Here is a 23,100-nt window from a genome sequence, read left to right on the forward strand (position 1 = left end):
GAATTTATTATACGTAATTTTATTTTACTTTGCAAAATGTAATTTTTGAGATTTGAATTCATGATCTTCGTCACATGGTTATAATTTTATCATTACGTCAAAACTCCTACCTTCTTTCTTCTAAAGAAAAATACACAAGCACGCAATTTATAATCTACATAATAGGAAAAGATTGGTTTCGAGCTCAAGATTTTGGCACTTTCAACAACTTGAACGTTTATCTTACAACAAAACTATTTTTATTTATTATCATGTCGTTCCAAAATACATACCTGAAACCACATAGACAAGGAAATTGCATAATCAAATGTTCATAGAACACCCAAAAAAAAAGAAAAATAAAATCAGCAATCAATGAAGAAAAACATATAAAACATTTCACGTGCTCTTTCTCCCCTGCGACAACTGTAGCAGTTCTTTTGCCATTGATGAAAAATTCTCTGCTCCGTTTTGCATCATCGATGTTCGCAATCCAATATCCTGAAAATGAGACACATGAACTCACAACTTTTCATGCTTTTCAACGATTAGGAGAAACACTTCTGTGGTTTATCGGAAAAAAAGTATAGAGAGCTAGTGATTGGTCCCCTTGTGGAAAGAAACATGCTCGAGTATTCTTACAAGAATTATCGTACTTCTAAATAGTTTTTTCTTTTCTGTTTGCTAGAGAACAAAATTGTCTGAGAGAAGGAAATCACACCTTTAACTTTGCGACATTTTCCCTTAGCTTGCCTTCTGCTTCCTTTGCAGTACTTGCCTCCTGATAGAAAGCACAAAAAAGGAAAATAGTAGTTTTACGACTTTTGTAGTTTGAGAAAAAAAGGAAGAACAGGAAAATAGTTCACTAAATGGATAAATTGACCAAATTAAAAAAATATATCTGGAATATTGACTATACTTACATCATTAGTTGTATATCGATACTTTTGTTTGACTCGATCAACAGCACTGATGTCCTTTTCCTCCTCGTATTTATCTTTTGGTGAGTTCAACTTTTCCTCTATACTTGATTTCAGCTTTCCTGCAATTCCATGAATCAGTGGTCCAAGACTACAAACCATTTTGGCAATTTTAAATATAAAATTTTTAATATCATGTTCAAATAAATCCAGAATAAATAAAGCTGAGTACAGTAGGTAACCCATTTAATGACCTTTGAGAGAGAGAAATTTCTTGCTTAACTTCTGTTTACTCAAAACAGCAATGTTTGGAGCCTTCTGCTTTTCTTCAGTCTCTTCTAGGTCTATATCATCTTCAGAAATAAAACAAAAAAAAAATGTATTTCAATAAAAGTCTGACCCAACTTAAAAAATGGAGAAAAATGACGGCATCAACCTATATCCAACTCGACGTCTTCTTTAGTTACGGCAGAAACATTCCTTGTCCCATCAGATTCTGGAAAATTAGCAGTTGAAAATATAGCTGAAAGTTCTTCAGTAGCAGTGAAGCCATCAGTATCACTTTCATGGCTGTGCTTTGTCTTGTTTCCTTTCATGTCTTTGATGATCATGTTAAGTATTCCCTGGAGATCAGGATCCTTCATTCTGAGTGTTCATTAGTATTACAACTTAACAGCCACTTTATTACTTTTACCTTTCTCTTCTCTTTTTGGGGGCTCTTCAGGCTAGAAAATTCTTCTTGTGGAGCAGGATCTTCCGAGTATACCTTGGTTATGCATTCCAAGTGTCTGGCAGCAACTAAATAAAATTAGTCGGCTTCAAAAGAGAAAAGATAAAACACCTAGTAAAGTTGGAAAGAGGTCTTTCCATGGTAGTAAAACATGTTAGTTTTAGAAGATTCCTGCCGTCATATTGCTCCAAATTATCTCAGTACTGAAAGGTTTGAAATACCGCATGGAAAAGGATTCACTAGCAGTAAAGTTATGATTTTCTAGAGCACTGACAACAGAATAATAATAAAATAATTATTGAACTAGTTTCACTTTGTTCGTAGCTATGGTAATATTACTGATAACAATAAACCTCTAGATTATGAAATAATTCCAACATCCTCTACACTAAGCATCTTTACTAACTTCAACAGAGTTACAGAAAGAGAGGAAGAGATTAATAAAAGGCATTTTGACAACTCGCCTAATACTATACCTGTAAACTTCCTTGTGAGACAAAACTGAAAGAAAAAGCATTGCTTGATCCCTATCAATCTGGGCAACATGCACAAACCTCAGAAACTATTAGAAGAGTTTCAATTAAGTAAAAGCTCGGCACTAAATAGTCAGTCTTACTCACCAGAAGAGCTTCTCCTTCAGAGGAAATGGAAAATAAAGTATTAGCATTTGGAGGTGAATTTGGTGCTGCATAAATTAAGCCTTTCAGGTTAATCTCATTTAAGATTGCTAAATCTGGAAGGGACCTGAAATATAGAAATTTCAAACTTCAGGTATATCTTTTAACTTGATACTTTCAAGGGAAGCGTATTGACCTAACTGAATGCCAACCACTATAGCAATTTCACTTCAAGTTACAGTAAGTTTTACTGGATTCTATGCAATGTTATAGATACTGCAAAAATATGAACACCTTATTTCCATCTTTCCACAAGCAAAGATAAGCACCAGCCCAACCCCCATTGAAGGGCCATGTATGATTGATGCATAGGAACATATGCCATCCAGTCTTTTCTTAACACATAAGTCTTTAATCCCCTGAATTACAAAGAGTTAGGAACTAAACAAGCATTCTTACTCAAGGAACTGAAGAGTAAAACGAATTATACTGTTACCTCAACTGTGCGATTTAAGTCATACAGACGTATGGCATCTCTAGAGCAAAGTAATACTAGTGGTTGCCTTTGCATTGATGCCTTCGAGTAACTCTCATTGCTTGCATCGTGGTAATCTGTAGTCGAAGCTCCATCTGTTGATACATCTAATTCATTAGACGATTGAAGAGATACTGGACTATTAGTAGTCATCACGATGGACTTCACCATAAATTTGCTTTAGAAAGAACATGATGAAACACTGGTACAACAATATTAAGTTATTGTTTAGAGTGCATACCCAACACATGAAGCAATAAAGCTTTAGAGGGTTTTTTAGGTTGCAGTGGCTTAGCAATTAACAGATTCCCTGAATCCTTTTCAAGAGGCAAAATGGATGAATCTTCCGTCCCTACCAACAATATCTTCTTCACTATGCCATTTTGGGCAGAACTCCCAAAATGCAAAGAGGCAATACCACTATTTAGTTGACTGGAGATTTGCTTTTGATATAAAACAGTGGTTTCTTCCAGCTGGATTACTGATACCTGGAAGACACAACATGTTAGACAGTTCATCAAACAAACAAAATGCATTATCTGGCAAGAAAAAGAGGGGGGAAAGCAGCAACTTGTCTTTAGTGCTTTCTGTTCCATACCTTTTTGTTAGATTGATGAAAATTACATGCCCGAATGTTTCAGGGATTCTTAGAAAAGAAAAGAGATCCATTGAAAGACCTTTATTAATATTTGGCAGGAACTAATCTTGATGCACTTTCAATTATTATTTTTGGGTGCACTACGATTTTATTTATTTTTTGAATTACGACCATAAAGTATCTAAGTTTATAGTATTTGTCTTCTAAGATTGTGTAAATAACACACAAAGGCTGGTTTAAAGATTAAACAGGAAATGCTTGCTTAGTCAATGATTGCACATGGTCATGTTAAATATAACTATGTCATCCATATTAGAATTGCGATGTTTGGAAAATCCTAAGTTTGATTGCCTTTTTCTGCCAATTGTGATTCCTCAAGAAACTTAGGTGTAATTGTCTAGATCCTCTATAGTTTATCTTTTGTTGGGATCACAAATTTCTATAATAGTACTAGATGGGGTTGGAGACTATTCTAGCACTGCTTACTAGATCCCATCGTCCTCTACAATGCATCTCTACCTAGTGGAATCTTCATCTCCCATGGTAGAATAACATAAATACACATGAGAGACGAGAAATCTAACAAAGTTCAGTGTAAGCCAACTCTATGGAGAGAATTCAACTCTATAAATTGTAAATAATGGACATTCTTAAAAAGAAAAGGGGCTCCTCCTCCTAAATGGATATTCATTTTGGGAATAGACTTGGCCCAATTTGATTAAAGCAAATTCATGGATAATATGGAATCTTACATTCACTTTGGTCCAGTTTCACTTGGCAATGAACATAGTTACTCTTACTTTTGCACCAATAGAACTTTGCTTTTTTATAAGCTTGTACTACTTTTGACAACTTTTTCATTTTCAAGACCTTGTAAATGGAAAAGCTAGGAGGTTGTTTCTAAGATTACAGGTGGTGCAAAGTATTAATGGCAGAGATTGTCGGTTGTCAATTGATAAGATTATGACAGAAGTTATGGCTGAGATTTCAAAATCTAATTTATCATAATTTGTGTATTAGTTGTAGATTAGCAGTAATGTGTAATATTAGCTGTATATATTCTTACCTTAAGTGGACTAGCAGTAATTAGTATAATTGCTATAAATATTTTCTTGTCTAAAATAGGTTGTACAAGAATTCTTTTTAAAAGAAAGATCATCAAAGAAAGAGGCATTCAACCATTTTATCAATTATGATATGGTATCAGAGTCTGCCTCTGGAATTCATAACTAAATCTTTGAATCTCTGTCAGTTTTTTTCTTTCTGTCCTACAAATTTTTTTAATTTGCTTTCAATTTTTAGGTTGATTAATTTCTGATCAACAACTTTGACTTTGAGATTTCATTTTTTTGGATGAATGACTACTGAGAATTTTCTTGGAAGAATGTCTATAGAGACTTTGGTTATCAAATTTATAGGAAAAAATTATACAGCATGGGAATTTTCAGTTCAGAATGTTTCTGTAAGGGAAGGAGTTTTGGAATCACATTGACGGATCTGCTTTTGCTCCTAAAGAAGATACATAACTTAGTCAATAGGAGGCAAAGGATGCTCGAATCATCTCTTGGATTTTAGGTTCTATTGACCCTCATATGGTGAACAATTTACGTTCCTTTAGTACAGCTAAGGAGATGTGAGATTATCTGCAACGCATATATCTTCAAGATAATACTGTAAGACGATTTCAACTAGAACTAGAGATTGATAACTTTAGTCAAGGTAATCTCCCTACTGAGCAATATTATTTTGGATTAATTAATCTATGGAGTAAATATTCTGATCTTATCTATTCAAAGGCACCTAAAGAGGTCTTAGCTAGCCTTCAAGCAATTCATGAAGATAGTAGACACGATCAGTTTTTGATGAAACTGAGGCTAGAATTTGAAATTGCACGAGCTGCATTATTGAATAGAAATCCTATCCCTTCCTTGGATATATGTCTTGGAGAATTGTTGCGTGAAGAACAAAGATTGGCTACACAAGCTGTTCTAAGTTTATCTAAGGAGATATTTGAGGTTGTTAATATTGCTTATGCTGCTCAAGGGAAGAACTGAGGAAAGGGACAAATGCAGTGCTATAGTTGCAAAGAGTTCGAGCATATTGCCCGCAATTGTGATAAGAAATTATGCAATTATTGTAAACAGAATGAATACATTATCAAGCAATGTCCTACACGTCCAAAAATCGACAAGGTCAAGCTTTTCAGGCTGCTATCTCAGCCCCTACCACTATCAGTTCTATAGCCACAATTGGTGGTACAAATCAGTTTTTTGCTACTCTAGAAATGGTCCAACAGATGATTATCACAACATTTTCTACACTTGGATTTCATGGTCAAGGTAAGATTGTTTCTTCTCCTTGGTTTGTTGATTCTGGGGCATTAAATTATATGACTGGATCACTTGATTGGTTGTATAATCTTCAGAGGTGTACTGGTAAACAAAATATTTAAATTGCCAATGGTAGTAATCTTCCAATTACAACCATTGGTGATATTGGACCTTCCTTTCGCCATGTATTTGTCTCTCCTAGATTGTCTATTAGTTTAATTTCTGTTGGGCAGTTGATAGATAATAACTGTGATGTGAATTTCTCTTGTCATGGTTGTCTTGTACATGATCAGAAGTCAGGGGAGGTGATCACGAGGGGGCCTAAAGTGGGCAGATTATTTCCATTGCAATTTACTATTCCTATAACTCTATCTTTGGCTTCTATTATTATTGAAAATAAGGCTGACGTTTAACATAAATATTTGGGCCATTTAAATAATGTGAGTCTTATTTGATGAAGCATGATTTTCTTGGCAACAAAAATCAATATTCTTCTAATAGTTTATCTCTTGATTGCTCTATTTGTAAACTAGGAAAGAGTAAAGTGTTACATTTTCCTACTTATGGTACTCGTGCTCATTCATATTTTGAGATTATGCATAGTGATGTTTGGGGTGTTACTCCTATCATTTCACATGTGCAATACAAATATTTCGTGACATTCATTGATGACTATAGTCGTTTCACATGGATATATTTTCTACGTACCAAAGCTGAAGTGTTAATTATTTTCATAATTTTTGTGGTTTATATTGAGACTCAATTTTCCACCTCCGTTAAGGTTTTACGGTCTAATAATAGTGGCGAGTATATCTCGCATGATTTCTAAGCTTTCTTACAATAGAAAGGCATTATATCTCAATGATCATGCTCTTATACCCCTCAACAGAATGGGATGGCTGAACGGAAGAACCATCACTTGTGGATATAGTTCGCACTTTACTCTTAGAGGCATCAGTTCCACCTAGATTTTGGGTGAAAGCTTTGTTGACTGCAGTTTTTCTGATTAATCAGCTACCTTCTCAACAATTGAATTTTGATTCTCCTTACTTCCGTCTTTTTGGTATGCAGCCTGATTCTCATATGCTACACACTTTTGGATGTATTTGCTTTGTTCACTTACCTTCACATGAACGCCACAAGCTTATAGCTTAATCAATAAGGTGTGTATTTATGGGATATAACACTACTCACAAAGGATTTCTGTGTTATGATGCTGACATTAATCGACTGTGTATTTTTAGAAATGTGATTTTCTTTGAACATGAGTACAATTTTTAGCAGCAAGATCTCCCTTCAAATGGTATTCTTCTTCCTAACTTTGATGATATATCTCCCTCCATTGAGCGTTTTAAACCTGGTTTTGTCTATTAGCGATGACAACCCCCATCATCGCAAATCCTTTCCGGCCCTGATCCAGTGCCCACTTCAGTGGCTCCTCGAAGATCTAATTGCATCAATCGTCCTCTTGATAGATATGATTTTTCTACGATTTTAACTGATATTACAGTTCCTACCTCTTATTCTCAGGCTACTAACTTCTAGAAAACCATGCATGGGATATTATTCCCTGTCCCATTGGTATCAAACCCATTGGTTGTAAATGGGTATATTTTATTAAGATAAGATTTGATAGCTCACTTGACCGATACAAAACAAGGTTGGTGGCACTCGAAAATCGACGAGTATAGAATTGATTATGAGGAGACTTTTGCACCAGTAGCAAAAATGATGATAGAACGACTTGTTTTAGCTATTGCTACTTCTAAGGGTTGGTCATTACGACAAATGGATGTTAAGGATACCTTTTTACATGAGGATCTTAAGGAAGAAATTTATATGACTCCACCACCAGGATTATTTTCTACACCCTCTTCTGATGTTTGTAAGCTAAAAACAAATCACTCTATGGTTTAAAACAAGCTTTGCGTGCTTGGTTCGATAAATTTTGATCCACGCTTATTCGCTTCTCATTTGTCCAGAGTTAATATGATTCTTTTTTGTTTCTTTGCAAGACTTCTAAAGGAATTGTTTTGCTCCTAGTATATGTTGATGATATCATTATTACAGGGACTAACTTTGAATTGATTTCTCAGCTTCAACAGTGCCTTCAAAGTTTTTTTTATATGAAGGACCTAGGTCCATTACGCTATTTTTTTAATCCTTGAAGTGAACTTTACAGCGGCTGGTATTTTCTTAAATCAACATCAATACATTCAGAAGATAATTACATTGGCTGGTCTTCAAGATGGTCGATCTGTTGATACTCAGTGAATATAGACGTTTAGTGGGGAGCTTGAATTATCTGACTATTACTCGGCCTGACATTTCTTTTGTTGTCTAACAAGTTAGTCAATTTATGCAGGCCCCTCGGCATCTTCACTTGGCTGCTACTCGTCGTATTGTTCGCTATTTGCAAAACACTTCTACTAGAGGTCTTTTCTTTCCTGTGGATTCTTCTATTCACTTGGTTGCATATAGTGATGCTGATTGGGCTGGTTGTCCTGATACTCAACGTTCCATTACTGGTTGGTGCATGTTCATGAGCAACTCTCTTGTCTTTTAGAAAAGCAAGAAGCAAGATCGGGTGTCGAAATCCTCCACTGAATCTGAATATCGTGCTATGTCCTCTGCATGTTCTGAGATTGTTTGGCTTCGAGGCCTGTTGTGTGAGCTTGGGTTTCCTCAAATGGAACCTACTCCGCTTCATGCAGACAATACTAATATCCAAATTACAGCTAACCAGTGTTTCACGAGCGCACCAAGCGCATAGAAGTAGATTGTCACTCTATTCGTGAAGCATATGATGCCCATGTCATTTCTCTGCCTCACCATTGATCAACAAACTACTGACGTATTTACTAAACCTCTCTCACGACAACATCATTTTCTGGTTACCAAATTGATGCTTTCTTTTCATCGAGCATCAATTTAAGGGGGGATATCAATGGAAGAGGTTGTGGACTGTCAATTGATAAGATTATGGTAGAAATTATGGCTGAGATTTCAAGATCTAATTTACCATAATTAGTGTATTAGCTGTAGATTAGCAGTAATGTGTAATATTAGTTGTATATATTCTTACCTTAAGTAAACTAACAGTAATTAGTATAATTGTTGTAAATATTTTTTTGTCTAAAATAGGTTGTACAAGAATTCTTATTTAAAGGAAAGATCATCAAAGAAAGAGACATCCAACCATTTTATCAATTGTGATACAAAGGAATATGTCTGACCTACACGGGAGTCTGATTAAAGTGCAGGTCAAACATAATTTGTTGTCTAAGATTACATAATTTTCTTCCTTATTTTAAACTACATAATTTGTTGTCAAATGGTGATGTTAAATTTCAACTACATTGAAATACAAAAGGGTAAGAGTAAGCTTTTAGGTAAAACCCAGGGATTTTATACATGAAATCGCTTTTTCGCTAAATATTGTTGGGTAAACCTACACTAAATAGGACTGAGAAAGAATAAGCAGAATATAACCAAGTGGTCGCTAAATCATAATTTGATAAGCCACTCAAACCAACAGTCCATGGAAATTTGAGCATCCCATCTTTATGTACAATTGATTTCAACTGCAAGTGATGGAGAAAGTTGGAAACTAACACAGGCTAAATGTTTGTGACACTTGGCAAAAATAATGTGAGGAATTAACTGAAACTAAGAAAATTAACTTATGGACACTCAAATATAAAATAACTATCAACGAGTAATTTTAATTCCATTATCTGTAGAGTACTTACATATCCTTTGTCAGTGCCAACAGCAAGATGTTTGAATTCCATATCAGTACTGATAGATGTTATTGCTCCCTTGAGTTTAACACACTGAACAGTATAGTTGTCACCTGGTTTTGCTGATTTACCATAAAAAACATGTTTAAAGAAGAAAGGATATTTTTTGCCACAATCCAATGATCGATTATTATAAATCGTCTATTGCGCTTAGAATCAGTTCATCATAGAACAATATTTGTTTTATGCATAGCAAAATGCTAGCCCAACCAGTTAGGATGCACATGCATTTTGGTAATATAGTTAAAATCATTAAGATGAAGTGATAATTGCTAAATCTAGGATGAACATAAGAAGTTTTAGCAAATCTAACCTAAACAATCATTTAATAAATCCAATGTGTACTTTTCATTTTGTTACAAAACTAGCCATAAAGTTGCAATCAAATTTTTCATTAGTTTGAAGCTAGTTCCACATGGCATCACATCACAGACACCACATTGCATTTTTCTAATGACCATACATCTTTATTTAGGTCAATTTATAATCAAGTTACTCGATCAATGAAATACTAATATATTATGTTTAAAGTGTTGACAGAATCAATGTACAAAGTGGCATTAGGACATCAAAAAGTCATGCAATCTGTTGAGTTGCAAGAGAAAGATTTGTAACAATTGAAAATTAATGTATGGATTACTAAAAAAGTTTTAGTCTAAATGAAATTACTAATATATTATGTTTAAAGTGTTGACTGTATCAATGTACAAAGTGGCATTAGGACATCAAAAAGTCATGCAATCTGTTGAGTTGCAAGAGAAAGATTTGTAACAAAATTGAAAGTTAATGTATGGATTCACTAAAAAAGTTTGTCTAAATCCAAATATATAACTAGCCCATAGATAAAAGAGTATTACAGCATTACTCACAAAGAAGACACTAATGATAGTAAATCCAGAAGATCTTAACTTTCAGTCTGATACCCTTTTTTTCACTTTTTCCCCCTTTTTAGGGATGGTAGTATATTCTCCATGCTATAACTTATATGTACCTGCTAGGAGTTTGGGATCTTCCATGTAATTCCCTTCACTACAGAATCACCACTTTAGTCTTTAATTGATAGGGCATGTAAATTAAATAAAGTAAAAAATCAGTAACAAAATTTTTCTCAAAATTCACAAGATACCTATTTTTTTAAAAAAAAATCAAGTATGAAAATGAAGGATTTTTGTATTTAAATTTCTTGTTTGCACATAAAAACTTTTGACAATTTAGCAAAGGTGCTAAAGCATGAGAGGGTATAATTTAAACTCCAAGTGGGTTCCTATAATTTAACCAAAATTAAATATACGAAGTATGATTACCTTGCAGAAAGGAAAAGATGTTTTCTGAGGTGGGATGCTCTTTTTTTGATGAAGAAAATGCGAATCTGAAAAACCAAGAAGCTTAATGCATAAACATATAATTTCACATACTTATCTCAAACTACTTAGTTTATATGTGTCAATGAAAAGTAGCTGACCAATCCACTTTGATCTCCAGATACAAGGACACGTGAAGAGGCATCAAAATGAAGTGATGTAACTGGAGCAGTAGTTGCACAATTTTCACTAGGCTGACAGGAAAATGAATAGGAAGAGTTTGCTGAAATAGTTGATACTAGTTTTGCATCCGTATTCAGTTTCAATTAAATTTTAAAAAAACCTGCTGTTTGATAGAAAATATAGGAAGCAGAAGAGGGCATGATGCATCCCAAAAGTTAACAGTTCCATCAACATGTCCAGTAATCAAGAGGTTTTTTGCTTTTGAAAATCCACTAAGATGTGCAGAACTCTGGAAACTTCCATCTTTTTCCTTCATGTTCATTGAGAATAAAGAGTAGTGTTTGTTGGCCAGGAATACTTGGTCCTACACAGCATATATGATATTGAAATGCTAACAAAAAGATATAATGATGTATTGAATAGACATGGAATTCAACACGAACTGTTAGAAAAAAAAAAGTAAAAAATAAAAATAAAAACCTACCTCATAAATAAGATTTGATGCACCTTTATAGAGTTGTGCAGCACTGATTGCTGAGTCACCATATGGTAGTTTTACAGTTAGCTGCTTAGGAAGAGTTGGTGATGATTTTGATTGACATTGTGAGAGATAATGTTCTATCTCTGAATCATCATAGAGACACAAGGAGCCTGATCTTAGCAAGAGAACAAGAGTAGTTTGTTTGCTTTTTCTATGGTTGTTGAAGCATGAAATGGTTTCCATGGCTAAGCAAGGTTCACTCAATGGAAGCATCAACTTGATTGTTCGACTTTGAAAACTGCTATTGAGAATTATGACCTGTACCATTGGAGAAACAAATGAAAAACTTAATTGATGTTTAACATATTATGAAATTTGAATTTCGCTTATGAAGCATTTAACTAAAGGAGAAAGGAAAATTTTAGTGCCTTAGGAAAAATGAAAAGAAAATTACCAAGCCTACAATGGTTGTTTTAGGGAGCTAAGGGCCTAAATGTAAATAGTAAATACTGAATTGCATGGATGTAAAGTATAGTTTAGATATTAAATAAAAAAGAAATAAAGGGGACTACCTAAGGTAGCAAAAACTTAACCATTACTTCTGACATGGTATGAGAGTCATTCGCGACATCAATCCATGTAATGCAAACGAGAAAACAAATAATACAAAAAAGAAAATAATTTAACATTGATTCCATCCCTATCCACGATTCATTTGCAATTTGAGACCTGATCCAACAAAGAGCAAATTGACTTTCTTCCTCTATTAGTCCAGCTCAAAACTCAGGTGACTTCAACATCAATGAATGTGGGTATAAATGCAGTTCCTCTTCCTAAAAATTGATTTTTATTTATTTAGTTGATAAATTTAAATTGCTCACATTTATTTGATTTTTCTCACAATTTCATACATTCATTACCTTATTCATAACAAAAATATTTCTTATTTAGTTTAATTATCATCCATAAAAAAATTAGTCCTATTTAATTTAATCATCATTCATAAAAAAAATATATTTTCTATCTAGTTAAGTTATCATCCATAAAAAAAAATAATATCATTTATTTAGTCATCATCCATCAAAAACAATATCATTAGTTTAATTACTTGTACTCGCATGTTAACCATTTATCTTTTTTTTTTGCATTGTATTCGATATTTAATTTAACTTGATGAGAGAAAACAACACACCAAATATATGCAAGATTTAGATTCTAAGAACATAACCTATGTGAACGGTGAACTTAACAACTACAATGGTTATTCTTCGTACACTGTAAATTTAGGAATGACATGCTATATAAGATCACAATCATATTGTCCCATGTCTAAAGAAGAATCTAATTATTTTTGTAAACCATGTGTGAAGACAAATACCCCTATATTTGAAAGTTGGTTAGACAACATTGAAAATTACTTTGACTATCATAATTTACACCCTACTGACCATGTGTGATTTACTAAATCCACATTCAATGGACCTACTAAAAATTATTGGCAATGCATCCAAAGTATTAGAGTCCAAGACGGAGAAGAACTCATTATACATTGGTACGAAATAAAAAGACAATGGATAAAAAGATATGTTTCACTGAATTTTAATAGACGATTGCCTAATAAGCATGTAAAAACCAAAGGTTAATTTTCGAAAACCTTAGTTCTCTTACAATCAATAAACTTGTCGCTAAAATGAAAGAATTGTTTCCAAATAAACCTCTTGATATCTAAATTGTAGAAAAATTCTCTAATAATATTCAGAAGAGTCCTCCAACGACATTTTAGATGAGCCCTTTAAAAGATGACTATAGGGTATAACTACAACAACATGTAAGTACATTTAAATCAAATAACTAATAATCAAGGCATGCTCCCCACCTAGCTTATGAGGCAATACTGTAATAATCCAGTTGCCAAGCACATAGTTATAATTATATTCTAGAGAGAATAAAATATATACAAACTAATTATCACTTGATCAAGGGTATTAAGTTACAATATTGAATATATATACATAAGAAGAGGGGACTACCAAAGGTACGTAAACCTATTTTCTTTTCATTTCTCCTAATAAGTTCAATAAATACACTATAGATTCATAAAAGGATTGTTTCTATAGTTTTATCTATTGACAGAAACAACTCCTTGATATTGAACCACACATTGGTTAGTTATTTAACATATTTATGCAGTATTGTTAGTCACTATTTTGACATTGACTCGAAGGAAGAACCTTTAGTTTCCTCATTTGAAGTTGTTAATAAGGGAATAAGTACAAATCTTTCTCTGGATGTGTTTTTCCTCTTTCACATGTTCCCCCATATTCACTCATTCTAGGCAGATGAACCTGCAGTGAAAATTCTCAATAACAGGAAACTAGTTTCTAGAATATTAATTACCAGAAACATTCTACCTGAAAGGAATGAGAAGAACCTGCAGCATTGAAACCATTAATGTACAATCGGCCTGACATTTCATCATGGGCACACCACCTTAAAGAAACTATTGGGACCTTGTCCATCTTATACCCCAGATTGAGCTTAAGAAGAGGAACATTTTGGGAAGCATGCAAGTCGTCTTGATTATTAGATGCTTCATTGTTGCAGTCTGAAATCACAGGAATCCCCCAAAGAAAAATATCTCCACTGCTATATCCAACCACAACTTTACTTCCAATGTCACAAGCCCACGATGCTGATACCACTATCTTAGGCTCATGTGATGAATATTGTGTGCTTCCACCAACAACATATATAACTTTACTTTCTTGAAATCCCCATAGAGCAATGAGTCCATCTCTAAAGATAATAAGAATCCTGCACAGAAGTTAATGCTAGAAGTTATATGACTCCAAAATGACAATCTTAACTCTTACTATTGAATGTAATTCATTGGTGAATATTACAACATGTTAAAAGGAAATGTCTGAAATCACAGAATGATTTTGGTTCCTCTCAAACACAAAAACTGGAATCATGCTTTAAATGCATTTATACACTGCAGCTAAGTAGTATGCTTTGAATCAATAGAAACAAAGGTTCACAGATTTAGTTAGAGAGAGAGAATGTAGAATTTTACCTCTTGTTCTCAGCCATTGGCTGTGGGGACGCAAGTACAACAGTTGTATCAGAGTTTGCTGAGGCACCTGACATAATTTTATATAAGTTAGGAGAGTGATTAGAAACTTTAGTGAAAGACAAGGAGATGCATAACTGCAACTTCTCTAGTTCAACCTACATAATGGAGACTCAGAGTTTGACATCACATCAAGCTGCTGAAGTGATGTGTAATCATTGTTGTTAGATCAACTGTAGTAACCTATATAACCTGACAAATTCCAGGAATGATTTTCATTTTTTACTTTAAGTAAAATATACTCAATTTTGGCATTTCTATAGTTTGTCAGTTTACAGTAACAGATACATTATTTAGCCAAATATAAACTACCAATTGTGATTATCATTCTTTATGGGACAACTAAAAGAACAAGAAGAGAAAGGTCAGTAAAGGAAAGAATGAAAAGGGCATGATACATCATACCATGGGACTCTCATTATTTAGTCAAATATAAACTATTAATTGTGATTATTGTTCTTTATAGGACAATTAAAAGAACAAGAAAAGAAAGGTCAGTAAAGGAAAGAATGAAAACGGCATGACACATACCATGGGTCTCTGAGAATGGAATTTTATATGGCATTTGAACCAAACTCTGTGATGCATGATCAAGCGTTAAAATAGTGATGCTTCCAAGGCAGTCGCCAATGTAACTAGTTAAACAGGAAATTACATGTCATCAGAAACTGAATTAACTAGTACCTCTTTTAACATTAAAATATTTAACATAATATCTACTCACATATAGGAACTTTGTTTCACCACAACAAAGGATGTAATTTCTTCATTGAACTTGTGAATATGGCAGACTTGTTTTTTGTCAATGCTCCACACCTAATAGTTAACTTTTTAGAAGGCAATGGAGTGTTTCAAGTTACAATTCCTGGCACCTATTCTACTTATTCTAGAGATAATTTTACTTGAAATTAAAGAATCAGAAGGGGGAAAGTGAATAAATTCATGCTAATCAACACAAAACGGACATGAAAGGAAAATAGAAGACATAGTATTCACCCAAAAAAGCAAAATCATGCTTCAATCTCTACCCTACCTTGAAGTCAAAAGGGAGATGTGATGATGACAAAGATGTACTACTAAGACATGCATATGGACTCCTTATTATTATGAAATCAATTTCGTCAATTGTTTCTCCAAATTTCTACATATTAGCCTCTCTTTCAGGATATATTCAAAACTCCCACAGAATTCAGGTCAGCCAAATAATAAAATAAAATGTCCTTGAGAACATTTCAAGCACTTACCTCTATTTGATTCTGAAAGGTCACATTAAAAAGGACTCCTTGATTCTCCATAAACTGCCAAAAATACAAAGAATTATCAATATAATTCATACCAAAGAATAAAGAATGCAATAACAGGACGACTGAAAAAATTACAAATGCAGAAGCGAGAAGGCATATGACAAGGTAACAACCAGGATAAACTGAGAATATAATGTTTCATGTTATGACAAAATGCAACTTAAGAACGAGAGCAGGGAGCGGGATTAATAGTGAACGAGAACCTGCAAGAACTTGGAGGGGACGGCGGCCTCCGACTGGAGCAGAGCTTGAGTGTTGTCTTTGCCGAACAACTTGATGACTCCATTCCTACAAACATCAGAAAGCAACAACAGAGTAAGCAAGAAGAGGTGCTGCGAGCAAAAACAATTGTAGGTGGACGCCGAGAGAAGAGAGAGACTCCTCTTCGTCACCTAGTGGAGATAGCCAGTATGCGTTGAACGGGGTCATAGGCGAGCATGGTGGAATCCGGCGGGATGCCATAGTGGAAATTCGTGCGCGGCTTCACATCTTCAGCTTTGAGGCCATTGATGCTCTCTCCCACGTTATGCTGCTAATTAGCAAGAATTTACTGAATAATTAATATAATCAAATCAACACACGCATGGTAAATTATCATTACCATAATCCTGTTTTTGATTAATTAATAATTAGAATTACAAACTGTTTATACTATTCTTATTTCATATTTTTTAAATTTTATAAAATTAATTTTATCATAATTTAATGATAAGTAGAATTTTGATGATCTAATTTATGTAGAATAATAAATTATAGTAATTATTTACCAAATTAAAATGGCAGAAAATTTTTTCTTATAATTTAATATTTTCACACTATTAGATTTGGATTACTATTTTTCGAAAATACAAAGATAGTTTTATTATCAATGGCTATGTTTTAAGAAAATTTAAATTAAATCAACAATCAAATCATTTTATATTTTTCTAATGGTTTATTAATTATAAAATTGTAAAAAATATTTTTTTTTAAATGTTATATTTAAAATATATGATAATATAACATGTAAAGTGGATTCAATTTTATAGAATCCTAAAATTTTAAATATCATTTCAAATTTACTTTAAAATTAATTTCAAAGCAATTTAAAAATAAAAATGTAAATAACTAATCATAATTTAATTTACTAATTTAAGTAATTTTTTGTATTCATCCATGCAACATTCCTTCTACCTTTTCTTATAGTCTTTAGTTTTACGGGTAATTAATCAAATTATCTCAAACTAAATCATTCAATTCAAAATATCAAAAGAATTTCTAAAACGTCTCACCATTTTTTAAAAAAATATATATTTTTTAATTTTACTACACCCTTAAAAATAACATCATCCATTATTTGAAAAAAAATTAAGTCAAAAGAAAACTATTAATTAATATATGAGATAGTTCAATTTATTGACGATTAATTTTTAAAAAATAATAAAATATTAAATTAAATTTGAATTATTGATTCACAGAATTAACTAATGACACACTTAAATGCACTCGTATATCATACCCTACCGTCCACGTCAGGTTTCATCATTCCAACTTCCAAGAGGTTATATTCTTCTCCATGTTCGCAGGGGGATGGGTCCTATGAACTCTAGTGGGCCCCATCAAATAATGTTTTCTTCTAGCAGTAATTAAATTGACCATATCTTGACCGATACGTCGCTTAATTAAAATACTTGGTCGGCGATTTCGGTGATCCACCTGGAGCTCTCTCCCCTTCCGCAATGGCAGGGTTTTAATTACAGGCATAACTACGGACCAAAACTTGTTACTTTCCAATAAAATACGGATCCTACTACCAGCGATCGAAGAACCGCCCGCCTCCTCCAAATTCACAAATCATTAACCTAATGGCGGATTGTTCTTATGCACACTAAGAACAAAACAAACAACCTCGGAATCAGTGAGGCCCACATGGATGGCTTCCGCGTCGTCGCTGCGCGCGCGGCGTTTTCGATGAAAACGATTTAATTTTTACTCGACCGGAAGCCCAAACCCTCGCCGAATCGAGTTGAGAGATGACAAATTTGAAATCCGAAACCACGAAATTAACCCGTAAAATGGAAAAGAAGAGGGAAAGCAGATCGGAAGAAGAAGAAGAAGCAGAAGAAGAGTTCCAGACTGAGGAAAGGGTAATTACCTGCTTTCTGGTGGCCTTCTCCACGAGCTTCCTCACGAACATGGTCGAATGAGCTCGTCGTCCCTCCTCCTCCGCAGAGAGAAACAAGGGTTCCTTATCGCTATCCGATGAGGAAAGCAGAGATCGATCGATGTCAATGGAGGGCTTCTCGGCGGACGAGGCGATCGGAAAGGTGGGAAAGGCCGAAAGGGTACGACAGGAGAGATGGGAGTTTGGATCAGTTACGAGTCCATTAAAATAACGAGTGGGAGTGACAAGTGGACCGGCACGTGTCGGTGTCGCATGCGGTGTATGAGAGCCGGTACGTTGTTTCGATCAGATGCTCGGGGTTGGACACCGGAGTGCTGTGTGAGCCAATACAAAGGCCGACGCGCAGGAGAACATAACGGCGTTTTCCGTCACGAAACGGATTCGTGTCCGTCACGACCGAGGCCATAAAAATAGAAAAAGAAATATATAAAACAAAATAAGATCATAAGGGCATATTGGTAATTTGTTGGAAACTATTAAAAAATTGTTCTGTGAAATTATGTTTCTACGATACGTTTCAAAAAAAAATTATTTTCATGAAGAATTCTTTCGTAGTTTCATTTAAAAATTGAAACTCATTTTAAAAATATTTTACTATTTTAATTTACTGATTAATATGATGAAGTAGATGGTTGTGTAGACTCTAAGGACAATCCCACTCAGCAAAGACGGATTTAAGTAGGGGTTATCCTGGGCTGTAGTCCAGCCCTGTTAATCTTATAATAATTTACCATTAATAAATATTTTAGAAAGAATTGATACGCAGATGGCTAGCGCATAGGTTGATGAATACATAATTGGACTTTAATTTAATTTTTATTTGTTGATGAATACATAATTGAACTTTAATTTAATTTTTAAAAAATTACATAAAATTTGATTATTTTGGACTTTAATCTAACTTTAAAAAAATTAGATACAAATTTATAATTTAGTATCAAAGAAAAATTAATGGGTTCTTTCTTTATTTGTATTTTGATGTTTAACTCATCCTTTTCATACCTAAAATCAGCACAGTCCACCTTTAATTTCTGAATTGTCCCTGCCACTCAGTGTTGTTTTCTCACTTCCTCTCGGTCATGCTTTGCTTTCTTCCTTGTTGACCAAGTAGTCACTACTCATGCTCCCTTTCACCCAAGTGATTATATTATGGCTTCTTATCCAAGGAAAATTGAGAATGTTTTTTCTCTTCTTAAAAAAAAAGAAAGAGGTTCTATGATGAAAAGGATAGGAAGTATTTTTTTTAAAAAAAATATTAATTTCTATTAAAAAAAAATTGTGAAGTATTCTAGAATTTTTAGACCTCCAAAATACAATCAACTAATAGGATATAGATCCTATTGTAAGATTGGATACATCAAATTGTCTAGAACATTTTATGGAGGTAAAGAAACCTCTTATACTCTCCTTACCATGTTGATGCAATTATGCCTTAAGTGGTCCCTTCAACTTTTAATTTTGATATTTATGCAAATAGTTTAAGTTTGATCTTATATTGATATTTAATATGTGTGTTAAATTATGTAGGGAGCTTGATAGGACACACATAGAACTTGAAGAGCTCGTGACTCAATAAAGTGGAATGTTGATGATGGACGAAAGCAGTGCACTCAAAAGATTACATGTGATAACCGACATACTATAGTATGAAAAGCATTAAGGTGGTGTTAGAGAAACTCATGGAGCATGACTTGGTGTGTGGCCAAATTGGTTGGCTTGGTGATGAAGTAAGTTGTGGAAGGGAAGCTCTAGTATAAGAATTGTAAGAGTTGAAAGACATATCTTTGAGAGAGGGTAGATTTTAACTTAGGTAAAACTTGGATCATTAAAGTAATTATAGTCGAGCTTCTAATTGTCTAGAGCTGATTTTAATTGATTGGTGAGTAAAATCAATCGATTGATAGACGAATTTCAGCCCGATTGCAACCTCAAAAAAAAAATCATGAATATTAGAAGAGGTCCGCTCTTGGAGATTCTGAGACGAATTTTGCATATGACATACAACACTAATTGCCTTAGCCCAAAATTAACTAGGCAAGAAATACTCATTGAACATTGACCTAGTTACTTCTTAGAGGGTAAGATTTTTTTTCTTTTCCACGACATTGTTTTATTAAGGTATTCTAGGACAAGAAAATTTATGCATATCTATTTTCTTTGCAAAAGATTTCAAATTTGAAATTCTCAAATTCACCTTTGTGATCACTCCAGATCTAATTGACTTTGATTTTTTTTCTTATTTTTGCTCTTTTACAAAAGTAACTAAATTTTTTAATGATTCATCCTTATGTTTTGTAAAACTCACCTCAAGTAAATATAGTATAATCATCTAGAACTACTAATTAACAATATTTATTACCACTAAGTGAAAGAATTTCATGACTATCAAATAAATTTATGTGCAATAATTCTAAATGTCAAGAAGTATTAACAATAGATTATTTACTTTTATGAGTATGTTTGATTTGTTTTGCCTTTTTTATATACATCACATAGCTTGTCCTTGTTGTCAGTTATCTTTGGCAAGCCCTTCACCAAGTCCCTCTTGGTAATCTTGATAATTTGCCTCATGTTGGTGTGTGTCAACCTCCTATGCCACAATCATATTTTTCTCTTCTTTTACATGAAATACTTAGTATAGAGATTAGGGATTTATTTATTAGTAACACAAGAAAGATTAATAAAATAAATATTGTCCTTTCGATGTCTTGCATTGAACTCATTATGTTTCACCAAGCATTTAATTGAGTGAAACTCAATTTTGTGCCCGATTATCACATAATTAACTTATATTCAAAGGGTTAAATCTCATATCCTTAACTAATAGAATTTTATCTATGATAAAATTAGACGAGAGTTATATGTCATCTAACCCAATTACCTTAAGCTCCACATTATTTCCAAAAGATATTTTGTCCCTTTGTTACTTGAGGGCGGTAAATTTTCCAACATTCCCAGTTATGTGTCTTGAGCATCTGTTACCCAATTTTCATTCATCAAAGTGCTCATCCCTCACTTGTACTATCAAACACAAAAGATTAAATCTTTTGGTACGCAAAATGTATTGGATCTAGTAGAGTTAAGCAAGTATTGCCTAGCCCAAGACTTCACTATTCTAGATTTGGACACATCACTAGTGGTGGTTTTTGGCATGAAGGAGGTGTTTCAACAAATAAGAAAAATATAAGATACCCTTTTTACTTTGGCTTATAGCTAATGTCTACCTTGCTATAGACTTGTTGATCCCCAAGTATCATGCCCAATACTTGGAGCCTGACTAAACTGCTCTAAGTACGTTTTCAACTCTTTCACTTACAACTTTCGGGAGGCATTCTCTTCCTCAAGATTTGCTTTTGAACTTTGCAAGTGAAGGTTTAAATTGTCTCCTCCTTTAGAGCCTTAAGCTATTTTTGGAGAAACTTGTCTATATTCTTTGACCTAGATAATGAGTTAGTTAAACATGTAATAGTTTCATATAATTTATCTATTTCAAGAGAAATTATCTCATCATCACTTGATGAAGATTTCTCTTACAACTTGATCCTTTTTCTTCACCGCCACTTGAGCTCTCTACTCCATCATCAATCATCATGAATGTTATGTGCTTTTTGACCTTGCACAACTCCTTCTCCTTTGAAGACTTGGATGATGATTCATCACATATCACCTTGGATGCTTTTTTTTTTACCCCCAGGGCATATATAGCACAGACGGTAGGTATTGTTGGGTTGTAAGGGTGCAAACATAGTCCCACATCTAAAGCACATGGAAAAGATCATGGGGTTAAAAGGATAGAAAGTATCTCCATTGGCATGAGGCCTTTTGGGGAGAGCCCAAGAACAAAGTCATGAGGGCTTAGGCCCAAAGTGGATAATATCATGCCATTGTGGAGATACGGACATCCTTTTGGACCCAACAAGTGGTATCAGAGCGAGACCGCTCTTCGCTGGACTAACCGCCGGATGAGCCATGATCCAGATCTAACCATGTGCTTTGAACCTTAAAACAAAGGAAGTGGGTGCTCCCGTGTCTGAATCAAGAGGACCAGACACCAGGTGAAAGTCCTAGTAGGTCGGGTGGACCGAGGGGCAAAAAGTCCTAGTTGCGGCTAGGTGAAAGTCCTAGTAGGTCGGGTGGATCGAGGGGCAAAAAGTCCTAGTTGCGGCTAGGTGAAAAAGTCCTGGTGGGTCGAGGATTCAGGGGGGGCCTGTGGTCCTTTGTTTGAGGGGGGGATTGTTGGGTTGCAAGGGTGCAAACATAGTCTCACATCTAAAGCACATGGAAAAGATCATGGGGTTAAAAAGATGGAAAGTATCTCCATTGGCATGAGGCCTTTTGGGGAAAGCCCAAGAATAAAGCCATGAGGGCTTAGGCCCAAAGTGGACAATATCATGTCATTGTGGAGATACGGACATCCTTTTTGACCCAACAGGTATATGGTATTGTTGGTGTAATGGTCAAAAGTCGATTCCAAAAGGTGATGACTTGGGGTCGATCCCGCTATGCGTCTAACGTCTGTGTACTTGCATGAACCTCCCTCCATATCCGTGGAGTCTTGTAGCGTGCCCTCGCTGGGATTACTTGCTTCGGAGGAGCGATCACAACCGGAAAGCTTCTCTGGTTTCTCCACCAACCAAATCCCTCAGATGCCCTCACTGTTTGCTTCGACTTGGACGCCACAACCTCTGCTCCACAGGTAGGTTCTCGTACCCATTATATAGCAGAGAATAGGAGGACGAAGGGGTGGATTTGCCCCTTCGTCTCCTTCAGTTTCAGAGATGAAGTCGGCGACGACCCCCTTCGTCTCCTTCAGTTTCAGAGATGAAGGGGCGACGCCCCTTCATCTGCTGAACGCTCTGAACGTTCAACATCTCCCACTCGTCCAAGTCAATCCCCAAAGGTAATTGATCACAAAGATCATTCAGTCACCAAGACTAGTAAGAGCATCCAATTCATACTTCAGGGAAAATGGTTCGTGCGACAGCAAGCACACTGAGCAATTATCGCTAAGAAAGCTGTTAC

At 34.5% G+C, this 23,100-nt stretch overlaps 1 protein-coding gene and 1 pseudogene across 1 annotated transcript; one reads left to right on the forward strand and one right to left on the reverse strand.

Moving 5' to 3' along the window:
* Window positions 1–222: 222 nt before the first annotated feature.
* On the reverse strand, window positions 223–18,228 carry LOC141817564 (uncharacterized). Its single transcript, XM_074705204.1, is given in 25 exon segments — window positions 223–480; window positions 701–760; window positions 903–1,021; window positions 1,154–1,252; window positions 1,336–1,522; window positions 1,594–1,687; window positions 2,106–2,164; window positions 2,250–2,373; window positions 2,541–2,665; window positions 2,743–2,876; window positions 3,023–3,269; window positions 9,462–9,574; window positions 10,817–10,862; window positions 10,864–10,881; window positions 10,975–11,067; window positions 11,157–11,360; window positions 11,481–11,795; window positions 13,889–14,291; window positions 14,554–14,620; window positions 15,142–15,245; window positions 15,335–15,426; window positions 15,855–15,908; window positions 16,118–16,202; window positions 16,307–16,443; window positions 18,049–18,228. Coding segments are annotated over 25 exon segments (3,123 nt in total). The 5' UTR covers window positions 18,091–18,228; the 3' UTR covers window positions 223–378.
* Window positions 4,972–5,831, forward strand: LOC141817570 (uncharacterized; annotated as a pseudogene).
* Window positions 18,229–23,100: the final 4,872 nt, after the last annotated feature.

Source organism: Curcuma longa, unplaced genomic scaffold, assembly GCF_044706935.1.
Source record: "Curcuma longa cultivar G26 ecotype Majalengka, Jawa Barat unplaced genomic scaffold, ITB_CL_G26_1.1 contig_21037, whole genome shotgun sequence".
Classification (NCBI taxonomy): Eukaryota; Viridiplantae; Streptophyta; class Magnoliopsida; order Zingiberales; family Zingiberaceae; genus Curcuma; species Curcuma longa.